The sequence below is a fragment of the Dreissena polymorpha genome, chromosome 6 (assembly GCF_020536995.1).
Source record: "Dreissena polymorpha isolate Duluth1 chromosome 6, UMN_Dpol_1.0, whole genome shotgun sequence".
Classification (NCBI taxonomy): Eukaryota; Metazoa; Mollusca; class Bivalvia; order Myida; family Dreissenidae; genus Dreissena; species Dreissena polymorpha.
Genome location: NC_068360.1, coordinates 89,640,698 through 89,654,847, shown reverse-complemented (window position 1 = coordinate 89,654,847; position 14,150 = coordinate 89,640,698). Strand labels below are relative to the sequence as shown.

Genomic DNA, 14,150 nt, shown 5'->3' with positions numbered 1-14,150 from the left:
GCACAGCAAGTTTGTGTGTGTGTGTGTTTGTGTGTGTGGGGGGGGGGGGGGGCATAAATCGCCTTCAGTGTAAGTTCTAGCTTCATATGATCTTAACATGTTAAGGATAACCTACCGGCAAAACAATGTTAAATTGCATTAAAAAGTATACCAAAGAAAACAATTGATACGAATTTAGTCGTGCATAAATTTACATAAATAGTTTACATTACTTAGGAAACCCACCAGACCAAGTATTCGATGACACAGTCTTCAGGAGTTCGGATTTTCAACGCACATTCCAATATTTACTCAAGTTAGAAAAAGAAAACAGCATGCTGGAAGTGGATGCAACGAAAATTGTTGGCTCGCCAGCCGATTGCTTAGCGGTTTTGATGAGGTACGATTCAGAAGTAATGAAGCTTTATAAAAACGATTGGTTTGTTTGTTTTAAAATCTACAGTTAGATACTTTAAGGTTGCGATATATTTTTAGTATTACATTTGTGGCATTATCGTTTGCTCAGAGGCCTAGTCGAATAAATATCACGCCTATAATCAATAGTTCAGGGTATTTAATTATATTGGGCATACAATATCATATTACAAACACGTTAAATTTAAGTTAATTGAGACAGTAATCTGACATTTAAAAAAATGCAATACACACGATGATATCATAATGTTAAAACAGACATACGTAAAAGCTAATTGTATATCATATTATAACAACACATTTAAAAAGACGAAGGAAATAAATTCAGTCCAGAATACTTAATAAGCGAATTATATCGTTTGATAAACTTTTGTAAAGTTACACTATAAGGCATACCGATCTTTCCATGACATCATCAATTTCAAAAATTAAATATTCCGTGTGTCATGCCCATGTAGGTCTTTTTTCAGTACGTTGCGACTGAAAATATAATGAAGAAAAAAGTATTGTTATCTATTGAATCATGTTTACATAATTAACGTTCTACAAGGTAAATTATTGTAATATTTTATTTATCGAAACAGCTTTGTGTCTTAAATGGGCCTTTTCACAGATTTCGGCATGTATTAAAGTTTTTCATTAAATGCTTTATATTGATAAATGTAAACATTGGATAAATACAGCTCAAGTAAAAAAACAAGAATACAATTAAAGAGAAAAAGGTAACCTGTGTCTGGGTTCGAACCACTGACCCCTGAAGTAAAAGTCTAACGCTTAGACCACTCGGTTATCCGTGCTCATACAATGAATGATGTATTCTATACTTTATATGAGTAATCTTCGTAGTGTCACAATAATATAACGACAACAGAACTCTCCAAATTATTCAATCGTTTCGCGTTGCAACGCTTTATAATTTTCAGGTTTTTAAATCGCACAAAGATTCATAGAATGGATACTTTAGAGCATGGTAAATGTTCAGTATTACTGTTTCCTCACAAATGTTATAACTACAACGAAAATTTGCGAATCTGATTTTTGTTTTAATTTTGTTAATGTACCAAAACGTGGAAAGGCCCCGTTAAACACATATCAATATACCTTTAAGTTTAGTTTAATTGTATAAATATCATTTTTATTTTTTTATAATAAAGCCTTATAAAGCAATACCTAAATAGATTCACAATCTAACTGTGTTACGAATACGAATAATGTGTTGAAATAGTTTACCAATCGCAACATGCAAGTTATTATTTTCCCATAGTTTACATTGGAACAGATGAGTGTTTGTTGTAATTATAACTTGTGTATTTTGTAATTGGAATGTTCGTAATGATGTTTCACTTGTGGCTTTGCATTCGATTGTGTATACTTTTTTTCCAACGGAATTCACTGACTCTGAAGTCAACATTTTAGTATCATGGTTCATTTAACATGTGAAATTAAGTAATAACTTATTAGATTTTCTGTTGACTACACTTTTTGTATGAAGACGTTCAAAAAATTATGTGTGTTTTTACGAACATTTGATATTTGAAAGCCAACGGCGATTGCTTTTTTCAAAACAGTTCTGAACACTTATGTAAACGCACTACCTTCGCGAGGGCAATTTACTGGTTAAAAGCACAGCTCGTGTTGAAACCCTACTGCCGTGAAAGAGAAGGGATGATGGTCGAAGCAAATTCAATTGTTATTATAAAATGATTTGTATTCGGGTGTGTTTTATTATTTATTGAAGAGTCGTTTATTGTGACCATATGTATAATAATCATTTCTCTTGTAAGTGCACTGTTTTCATAAAATTAGAAACAATTACTAACCGATAATCCTGCCAGAACTGGAAGTTGCTGCCGTAAACATAAAGGGGATGTGCCCATTACGAGGAGTTTGGACAACCATTTACCGCTATGTGCTTGGAAGGCCTACTTAAATGGTTCAATTTTACTTGCAGACGATGCGGAGTAGTAAATCCATCTTGGTCAGAGCTTTACCACTTTGTGCTGTTCTTGAACACACAACTCGTAGACTACGAACAAAACCAGTTTGTTACACGTGCCGCAGAAGAAGATCTTCCTGGCTTTTCTACGTTTGTTCTTCGATCACTTATTCAGATGTCAAAGGTAGAAACAAATCGATAATATTGTGAATATAATGATATATGAACAACTAAAGTAAAACGTATAAAGCCTTACCAAAGTAATCACATATAGTGTTTCACGATTTATATGTACACCTTTTATTGTTTAAGGATTTCTCAACACGATCACTCGCAATCGCAGAAGAGTCGTTCGATGATACATTTAATATTGAATCAAATCATGATAGTGACGACGAATCTGATAACGACGACATAAGTTCTTTGCATAATATCATGGAGTTATATAATATTGACGACGACTCTGATAGTGATGATAGTTCTGCAGATAATAGCATAGAACCATCGTCTGACAGTGACGATCTTGGAGCTCGCGATGACATACAGGATGTTGCTGAACAACAACCTGTTAATGGAATATTGTTTGAAAACTCTAGTGAAAATTCTTCAGATGATGAAGGAGAACAATCAACGGGAGGTGAAAACAATGAGCTTAGTCGATATGAGCTTAGAAGAACTTGGGAGACCAGGCATGTTCTTTAGTAGACCTTCAATGTAAACTCGTATCTATCATAATAGAGACGAACATTTTATTAGTGTGACCCTATGTTATATTCGTATGATATCTTTTCGAATACTAAGCAATATTTTAAGTATACGTATCTCTACTTCAGCCCGCATCCGTATATATTTTTCAACTTTGACCGTCTGTCATTTACTTTCCTGGGATTTAACATCGATAATAAAGGCAATTTAATCGATGTTCAAACCGGTCATGTATTGGAAAGGCGTATAATGCGAAAACGGCTGATGATATCATTGATTGAAAATGATGTGCCGCTATCCGAAGAGGCCTCCGACGATGAAGATAACGATCAAAGGTACATACACATTTTTGTCCGGAATTTTTGTTGAATTTAAATACACTCACATAAGTTTAATGTTGTTTGAAATTTTGTCAAAATATTTACATGTTTCAGAATGGAATATATCAAGAGGTTATGCAGTGTGATGGGTGTACAGAATATTCATGATCCTGACCCAACGTATGAGCTGACCATGGATAATATGAAGAAGATACTAGCGATATATATGAGATTTCGGTACGATAACGCTTCATTAAACATATGAGGGTTTAGTGTCTATGGTGACAACGAGTGATTGCGTTGTGTTTCTCGTCTGTCGTGATTCATCCATGGTTACCCTCCGAACACTTTTGTGACCAAGTGTATGGGTTTATATTTGGTAATCTCGGTGAAAGGTACAAATTTGGTGACGTGGAATCAAAAACTCAGTGATTGGGTATAAGTGAAAATAAAATTAAGTAAATCACTTGTTGCCCGAAAATCCCCGAAGGATTTCAAACAAATTTTTCTGACTTCGAAATTATTACGTTTCATCAAAAAACATGACTGAGAACGTGCGGGGAATTTTTGTTATGTATATTTTTAAAACAAACATAATGATAACACATTAAAAAGATTTTACCTATAATCAATAAACTTGCTTTAAACAAGTTCATATAGTTCGAAAATGATTTCGGTCCGTTATTCACACGTTTCATCATGTTTTTCTCACTCAAAACTAGCTGTCAGCTGTCATTTATTTAAATTGTATTGCGAAATATCAACTGAGTTTTACAATATTGCCTGCCGGCAGACAAAAACGGTAGGAAAGATCAGTGAATTTTCTATTTTAATGTTTAAACGTGTGTTCACTGTAGAAATACCATGACAAAACTCTTCATGACACTTACTCTTAACAATTGTTCTAGTTACTGATAACGCCGCTTCCATGTTTATGTTATAATGCTATGTACAGAAAGGTTGAGAACAAAGAAATATAATCAAAGTGAAACTTCATCATCAGGAAAAATCCGTATTAAAGCGTGTGGAAATTTAGTTATATTCATAAATTTTACTCAACTCATTTAAAGGTATGTTAACATTAATACAATCATCAAACTTATAATAATGACATTAATCCGCTGTCTAAAACAAATGAGTATTTTTAAATATAAGAGCACTATATCTTATGATATGTTTTATATCTTATCGTATTAATATTAAACTATTATTTCTATGAAAAGTTCCTTTCGGAATATAACAATCCATGAGAAACAGTTAAAGCGGAGGATCGGTCATATTTATTATTAATGGTATACGTTTAAGTTATTATTGTTTGTGGATAAAAGTTTTCTTGGAATTGTCCATTTTAATGTTAAACGTATGTTCACTGTAGAAATGCAATTGCAAAACTCTTCATGACACTTGCTCTGCACAATTGTTCTAGTTACTGATTACTTCGCTTCCATGTTTATGTTATAATGCTATGTACAGAAAGGTTGTGAACAAAGAAATGAAATACAATCGAAGTGAAACTACATCATCAGGAAAAATCCGTAATAAAGCGTGTGAAAATTTATTTATATTCATAAATTTAACTAAACTCATTTAAAGGTATTTAAACATTAAAATAATAATCAAAATTTTAATAATGAAATAAATCTGCTGTCTAAAACAAATAAGTAGTTTTGTATATAAGAGCACTATATCTTAAGATATGTTATCGTATTAATATTAAACTATTATTTTTATGAAAAGTTCCTTTCGGAATATTACAATCCATGAGAAACAGTTAAAGCGGAGTAACAGTCATATGTATTATTAATGGTATACGGTTAAGTTGTTATTGTTTGTAGTTAAAAGTTTTCTTGGAATTTGCTATCATAATCGTTTGATAATTAAGTTTCAACAAATGAATTTTCCGCCATGTCAAATTTCATGACCCGGATTAAGTCTGGCATGGGAAATGTTCAAACACCTTCTTCAGAGGCTTCATATAAAGCATGTACCCAAATATCAAAAACCTGTTAGTTCTTACGGATCTGTTGAGAGCATGATGTCCCTTTGTTTTTAATATGAGCGAAAGCAAAGTTGTCATGAGTAAAATATTTGATCCTGTCACAATAATAATGTTCGTACATTAAACAGATGCGGCATTCCGGTCATTATAATGGGCGAGACCGGATGTGGTAAAACACGACTCGTGAAGTTCATGTGTGCTCTGCAATGTCCTCTAAACGTACCGGCAACAAACTTAAAACTGGTGAAGGTATATTACAACTTCCTTATACCTATTTTATTTAAAAGCTTTTTGCGGAATATGGTTTACTTTTGTGGTGTTCTTTTATCCTATCGATTTGTTACTTAAGTCCTTGACTTTACGTTTTTGTTTTATCTGTGAAAAATGTTTGATGGAAATCATGTTTATCTTACGTCGTCTGTGTGAAACTTTGAGCTTTTGACGTGGCCACCTGTAACTTTTCCAATCTCCATTCAACACGTAATGTCTATTGCTTTTTGGTTATAAGTGTATTCATACGCGCCGGATAACACAATGACAAAACATTAAAATCAAACGAATTTTCAACAAGTCGATACTACAGTAGCTCAACTAAACGGATTAAAAAAACTTACACGTCTTCAGCATTTCTAGTATTGTAATAAATAACAATTACTTTCATTCATAGTAAGAATAAGGGGACTATTGTTTCAGTTGAACGCATATAGGCAAGAGGATTTAGTTAGGCATTCGTCGTTAAAACTATTATTTCAAGCTTACATATAAATTAAGTTATTTGAACAATGCATTATGATCATACTTCATAAACAGAATAAACTGTAAAATTCGATAGAAGAAAGTCTATCCTGTTCGGCTTTAGTCTTTCATGTTGGTTTTTGTTCTAAGGTACATGGAGGAACAACAAAAAATGCCATTAAAGAAATAGTTCATCAAGCCGAAGCGATTGCCAAGAAAAATGTTAAAGAATTTGGCGAGCAAATGTATACTGTACTTTTTTTTGACGAAGCAAATACAACAGAAGCGACTGGAATTTTTAAGGAGATAATGTGCGATCAATCAATCTGCGGTAAAAGCATACAGATGTACCGAAACTTGAAAATAATTGCAGCATGCAATCCGTATAGAAAGTAAGTTTCAATGTCATGTTTTGTCTTTTTTGTTATCACATTATATATTTTACTATTAACTACGATGCAATAAAATCTATGTATAATCAATGCACGTATTATATATCTGTAATAGAAAGTGCATTCGTTATAGTAAAACCGATATAAATTTGCTGACAGAAAAATAAACATTTACTTTACCCTTATATCTTATTAGATGAGAGGAATAATATGTATAAACATGTAGAATGTATTCGACCCATGTCATTAGTAGTACACAGTTAATAATTGGAAGACACGGGATGGTAAGAGTGTGTTCATTCTCAAGTCGCAGTCTAGATACGATATAGCGTCAGGCTAACCTAGTAAGACTGACACACAGAAACAATGAATTGACATCCATCTAAAATCCACTCAAATTATTATAGAGGTGCCAGTTATGGTGATGATGAAGATGACAAAGAAACATATTCTCTAATGATACATGATGCATAGTTACTGACGATAACGATACAGCTTGAAATTTTAATGGTATTTTCGATGTAATCGCCATGGACAAGTACCTATGATGTATTAAAACACACGTATAAACACAAAAACAAACTAAAAGATGATTGTATTTCCTGAAACAAAATCAGGGCAAAACAAAATAGTCAAACCAAATATGCATTATATGCCAAACAAATCATATACCGATGTGAGATTCGAAATCACTCTAAATGAACTCAAATAAATGATCATACGTCCATCTATCTTTCCTTAATAAACCATTTTACCGAACCAATAGGTGTAATAAATTCATTTATATTTTCTTCGCCGTCGCTTTTTGCGTTTATTTTAATGTGTGACATATTTGGCAAAATATTGAAATTGTGATATTATTAACACTACATAATAAATACTTTCACATGGTGAAATTTCGACACCGCTTTAAGTTCTTCGAGAATTTCGATAAACATGTTACTGCCAAGTAACTTTAAATGTGTCCAGGGAATAAAGTTTAGTTGTGATTGATTGGACAGATGTTTTTACGTCCCATTTTCTGTGGTTAACTTTTAAATATCTTAAAACGATATGTCGGTGGAAACAAATTATGAAACTTTGTATTTTGCGGCACTTATAAAGTATGGAAATAAAATTGCGATGGTCTTCATTTTTAGCTGGATGGTAAAATTAATAGGTTCGCAACTAAATACTCACACTATTACGATTTTTTAGAATAAGGTTCTTTTTGACCATTTTTGCAATTATCGAGTAATGTAACAATGATTGTTGGTGTCCAAATATGTGTCGTTGGGTAATGGATGTCTCCATCGCATTATATCAATGTTTAATGAAACCAAGTTCATTTTAGGCATTCTGATCGGTTTGTGAAAAATCTAGAAAATGCCGGTCTCGGATACCACGTAGATGCAAATGAAACCAGGGATACACTTGGAAAAATTCCAATGCGCCGATTGGTAAGAAGCTCCCTCTTAAAATGCCATCATTGAACATTTGGCTTATTTAATGTTGAAATATTGTGAGTCATTGAAGATGTTTAATTTTAATTTGATTGTTGTCTTAAAGTGTGCAATTATAATGATATAATTTTTTTTTAAATATCCTGATTTGTTCTGAAACTAATATAGCGTGTGATTATATTGGGGTGATGTGTAGTTATAAATAAGATATTTTTTGGTAGCATGTATGTGTATGCTGACAAACGTTAATGACATGACATATTAGGTAGTGTTGTTGTATAGTCTGTTGTAATACAAGAATGCGTTGTCTTTTAAAACATGTTCCGGAAACAAATCATCGTTAATACATATATTTTAAATTTGGCAAGCACAATTATATCAATTACTTACTCTAACAAATTCAACTGCATATATAGTAAAATTGCATCAAACAAATGGGTTCCAACGGAGCGAATGCCTATGAAGTGCTTTAATCACCATGGCTGATTGTTATATTTGGAGCAAGATCATTTTGACAGTCGAAGAAAATCTGATAATAACCCAAATCAATGCCTAATTTTTAAAGTATACCGGAAGCAGACCGTTAATAAAACGGACATTTATCATGTTATCAAGCATCAATTCATTGAACCCATGCACACAGTCATATAAATGATATTAAGCAATATATGCTTATACACATGTAGGTTTATAGAGTCCAGCCTCTTCCAGAAAGCCTACTGCCACTTGTGTGGGACTTTGGTCAACTGAACGCGGAAGTAGAGAGATTATATATATACCAGATCGTCAAACGATTTGTTAGTGTATAGTAAATAAATATACATAAATAAAAAGAATACATTTTAGAAGAATAAGAGTACAAGAATACAGAAGAAGTTTGTTTAGAAATTTGTTTGACGGTTATTTTTATGACGTTACGGACTTTGTAATCTTTGTTATTTGCTAAAAAATGTCTTCAGATTTTTTTATTTTGTTCAAGATCATGCTCAACCATTTTGTGCAGGAATGCGACGGAGAAATAAAAGACGATGTCATTGAATCACTTTGCGACATGCTGGCTTCTTCACAGCAGTTTATGAGAAACCAAAAGGTATTCTATGTATAATAATGTTGTTGTTCTTAATGTTGGGCAATAATGGTCAAGGTCAATTAGAATGATGCTGTATTGTCCTGTAAATTACTATGCTAAAACATGTTGATAACTCCGACCTAGTTTAAGGGTCAATACTTGTTTGATCGCTTGCTCAAAGTCATGATTACTAATAGGAACTTAAAATGGCTACTAATGCCTCTCTAGAATATACAAAAAATTAAAAATACAAATATGAATTTGAATATTATAATTGTCGCATAAGTCTGTGGAACACAATGATGTACACAAATCAATATAGGTTTTCTTTGAGACTTTTTTTATTTATTGACGTCGCACTGAAGTGCGGCGACAAGTATGTAATATGTTTTTTTTTCGCTTATTGGAGGAAAAGTTATTTTACGGATCAATGTATATATTTTTGTTGTCAGAATACCTTGCATAGTGGTGCTTTTTGTGTAAATAAGTGTAAATAAGTATTGCATTTGTGCCTATTACATTTACTACAACATTTAATGCCAATAATGCAAACTAATTCTTTAATTTATAACTAATCACGGGGACTGGGTAATAATAACAGATCACAAGGACTGGGTAAATACGCGAACCGGTGAACTTTCTGGTTTTGTATAAAAAAAACTTCTTTGTTACACTATCCTAGCATCCACCTAGTTACTAATAAAGGCGCTAAAGAGCGCGAAGCGCCACACGTATTATTAGTTGTAATAATGAGTCTTGATAAAGGAAGCAGCCGCTTATAAATGAGGAGCACCATCACAGCACCCCAGTCTCATTACTATAAAGTCCTCCTACAGGGTTTTTTTAAGAACCACATATAGAAGGCCGCAGGCCTGACCCGTATCTTGCCAGTTGTATGGACCCTTTGGTATGGGCATTTAACCCCGCTCACTATCCAGCGTTTAAACTGCCGGGTTTACATTTAAACCGACTATTAATAGCTTATTAATATCTTAGTTAGAAGGTGATTTTTCAAGCGGTTCCGTAGTGTAGTGGTAACACGCTCGCTTCACATGTGAGAGGCCCCAGGTTCGGACCCCAGTAGAATCAAATTATTTTATTTGTGTTCTATCTTAACATTTTGTTTTGATGTAGACATTTTAGTGTGAATAAATATGCTGTTTCATTGTAACCATTTTTTGTTATTATTACGCCCATGAAATTTATGTGTGAGAGGGGGGGGGGTCGTAAAAACATTAAAACTTTAACAGTGTTTTCATATCAATAAGTACTGAGACCCTTTCGTAAATGTGCAACGTGAGAATAAGTTCAGAATCATTTCCCCTTGATGTTGAGCAAAATTTGAAATTACGCTTACAAGATGAAGTAGATTCTTTAAAGCCTACACAGTTCTGTTCCATTAATGAAAACTGCACACGGATGCCAGTAAAAAAGTAAACTTATGTAAATAAAATGAACTATGAAATAGTTGGGGGTTACAACACAAAATCATTGATAATGGTTATTTGGGAGTAATAACACAACATCATAGAGAATGGTTATTTGGGGGTTATAGCACAAAATCATATAAAACGGTTATAATCGGCCAATATTTTAATTTTTACAGTAGAAAAAAATCGTTCCATGTAACTTCATTGAGTGTCTTTTACACCGAAATTCCCGACGCCCTTTGATGCTTTGCACCAATAGTTACCTTGTCTTTAACACAAACGCTTTCCAATGTTCGTTATCTACAAGTTCACCCATCTGCCCTGTGTATAACGTTTACTGACTTCCCTACTGAAGTTAATATTCAGATCTACATGACTATCGAATAAACATAGCCACATTCAACTATTGATTTAATAATAATGTCAGCCCTCTCATGTGATCAGTGTTGATTGGCTGACTCGCTCATTTACCGATTAAATCACGTGCCCTGTTTGACGATATTTGATTAGAGATATTTTATCATTCTCTCGGCAAGGAAATTGCACTCTGATAACTAATCATTTCGGAATCGATTATGTATAATGATCCTTTTGGCATCTGTTAGACATACTTTTACCTACATGACACATTGTTGGTCTGAAACGCAATAACATATATGCGAATTAAGGTATCAAATTTGCGTTTTCTTTTAAATGTTTTTCGTGTTTTTTTACTCAAAGATTATTTTATTTATATTCTTAGGGATTAAACATCTATTTATAATTTTCAAAATTCAAGTATCCCATTTCTATTAGTATTTATGTTTCCAGAATTTTATTGTTTTATGTACACAATGATGCCCCAAAATGTTAGTGACGATAGTCGTTACATATTTTAATGTTATTTGTATTATTAGCATTATTATTAAATTAGTATTTTTATTACTATTAGCATTACTATAATAAGCATTGTTATTAATAGCATTATTATTATAAGCATTATAATTATTATTATTGTTTCAGTTTGAACATGTATCAGTCATACACTGTATAGACAATATCTAGGCAGTCAATACAAACATTCTATAGTGTTTTAATTTAAACAAACATACTGTAATCAATAATTTCTATCTTTTAGTCATGTTATTTCTCCAAAACTACCAACAGGTCAGTTTGCCTTGTCAACATGCAAAACAAACACGGATAAATTAAATTGAAAAAAAACAACAACACATGTTCATTTGTTTTTCAATATGTTCTACCAATATTTAATAATTGTTACGAACGATTCTCGACCCAATTAATTACAAACTTGGTTAGGCACAAAAACATGTTATTTTCTATGCAAATAACATAGAACTTATGTTCTTTGTGGAACACTATGCTACATAATCGAAACGATAAAATATTAAAATAAACTTTTTCAATTCCATATATGTTTTATAAAATGCAAAATGTAATTAAGTAATGCTTCTTCGTTTGGGGACAAGATTTAAGTATTTATATTTTCTTAATTAAGAAATCAAAGATTGTCATGTACTCCTCTCTGCTGCCACTCCTATGTTATTCGGGTAAATACATATTTTTTAATTAAATTTAAATTGACAGGACGAGTGTGGCTTTGTTTCATTGAGAGATATAGAGCGATTTTTACGGGTGATGACATGGTTCAGCAAAATAGGTGAACACCTGTTTCCGCTCATGGAGGCCAAGTTATTGCAGAATGGCGTAATTGAGGAAAATGTAAGTATATTAAAAGCACATACTTAATTTCTTCTTCCGTTTTGATATAAAATGTAGATACAGTTCTCGATGTATTTAAAATCAGATCAATTTGTCGATGTTCTCTTTTTTGACGAAGGGTTTGAAATTTACTATACTACTTATTTCGCAGACTTAAATGATTAAATTATAACAATATTTGATTCAATCAATATTAGTAGTTTAAAATTCCGATATTAAAAGATTTATTTCAAATTGTTGGTGAGGGCTCTTAGCCGTCACATCTGTTTATTTAATTAAATGGAATTATAAACAAGAGGGCCCAGATGGCCCTAGATCGCTCACCTTTTTCTACAAGGCCTTGTTAATTGCTAAGTTGAAAATTCAGTACTCCTGAGCATATTAGATTGGTTCTTTTCGGTTTACTTTTGCAATGTGAGCATATGATTAATTCTGATTGAGGACTGTCTATTTGCATGGTTTTTGTGCATGCAAACATTTGCAAGTAACGGTAATGCTAATTTTACATGTGTTTACAAGGTTTTTGTAAGATTTGGACCTCCTGTTAAAGATTTTGACCCCACATGACCCAATTTACAACTTTGCATAGATATCATCAAGAAAAACATCCTGGTCAAGTATCATTATTACTGGACCACATCTATGACCTCTAGTGTGTTTACAAGGTACTATTCGGACAAATCTTCTGACCAAGTTTTATGAAGATTGGACAAGAAACGTGCCCTCTAGAGACTGAGTGTTACAAAGTTTCTCTATAGCCAAATAAGTAAAACTGCCCGCCCACTAGTAACCATGTTTTTAAATGGAACGGAACAGCTGTTGAATTCAACCAAGATATTATTAAGACAAACATTTTGACAAAGTGAAATGAAGATTGGGCATGACATGTGACTTATACAGTGTTTACAAGGTTTTTCTTTTTTTGACCTAGTGACCTAGTTTTCAACACAGCATGACACAGTTTCGAAATAAAACGAGGTATCATTGGACAAATCTTCTGACTAAGTTTCATGCAGATCAAACAAAAAATGTGGCCTCTCGAGTGCTTGCAAGGTTTCTCAATAGCAAAATAAGGAAAACTGCCCCGCCCACTGGCGGCTATGTTTTTCAACGGACCGGAACCACTTTTGAACGCAACCAAGATATCATTATGACAAACATTTTTGACAAAGTTACATGAAGATTGGGCATGACATGTGACTTGTACAGTGTTTACAATGTTTTTCTTTTTGTTTGACCCAGTGACCTAGTTTTCCACCCAGCATGATCCATTTTCAAACTCAAACGAGGTATCATTTGGACACATCTTCTGACTAAGTTTCATGAAGATTGGACAAGAAATGTGGCCTCTAGAGTGTTTACATGGTTTCTCTATAGTAAAATAAGGAAAACTTCACCGCAAACTGGCGGCCATGTTTTTCAATGGACCGGAACCACTTTTGAACTCAACTAAGATATCATTAAGATAAACATTTTGAAAAAGTTACATGAAAATTGGGCATAAAATGTGACTTCTACAGTGTTTACAAGGTTTATCTTTTCTTGGACCTAGTGACCTAGTTTTTGATCCGGTAAGATCCGGTTTCGAACTCGACCGATATATCTTTGGGACAAAGCTTCTGACCAAGTTTCATGAAGATCGGACAAGAAATGTGGCCTCTAGAGTGTTTACAATTTTTCTCAATAGCCAAATAAGCAAAACTTCCCCGCCCACTGGCGGCCATGTTTTTTCATCTGACATTTATTTACCTAGTGACCTAGTTTTTGACCCGGCACGACCCAGTTTCGAACTCGACCGAGAATTCATTAAGACAAAGCTTCTGACCAAGTTTCATGTAGATCGGACAAGAAATGTGGCCTCTAGAGTGTTTACGAATAAATGTTAACGGACGGACGGACAGAGGACGGACAAAGACCGGTCACAAAAGCTCACCTAAGCAATCAGGTGAGCTAAAAATCATTTAATATTTAAACGTTGGCTTGACT

General features: G+C 33.1%; 1 protein-coding gene across 7 annotated transcripts in view; it reads left to right on the top strand.

Moving 5' to 3' along the window:
* Positions 1-14,150, top strand: part of LOC127834427 (E3 ubiquitin-protein ligase rnf213-alpha-like) — a 157,757-nt gene that overhangs the window by 67,177 nt on the left and 76,430 nt on the right. For all 7 annotated transcript variants that reach the window (XM_052360263.1, XM_052360260.1, XM_052360259.1 and 4 more), the window contains 11 exons: positions 217-379; positions 2,366-2,534; positions 2,663-3,039; positions 3,184-3,390; positions 3,490-3,612; positions 5,503-5,623; positions 6,260-6,501; positions 7,835-7,940; positions 8,630-8,740; positions 8,923-9,033; positions 12,030-12,164. In XM_052360263.1, coding sequence (XP_052216223.1) covers positions 217-379; positions 2,366-2,534; positions 2,663-3,039; positions 3,184-3,390; positions 3,490-3,612; positions 5,503-5,623; positions 6,260-6,501; positions 7,835-7,940; positions 8,630-8,740; positions 8,923-9,033; positions 12,030-12,164 — 1,865 coding nt within the window. The remainder of the gene's footprint in view (positions 1-216; positions 380-2,365; positions 2,535-2,662; positions 3,040-3,183; positions 3,391-3,489; positions 3,613-5,502; positions 5,624-6,259; positions 6,502-7,834; positions 7,941-8,629; positions 8,741-8,922; positions 9,034-12,029; positions 12,165-14,150) is intronic.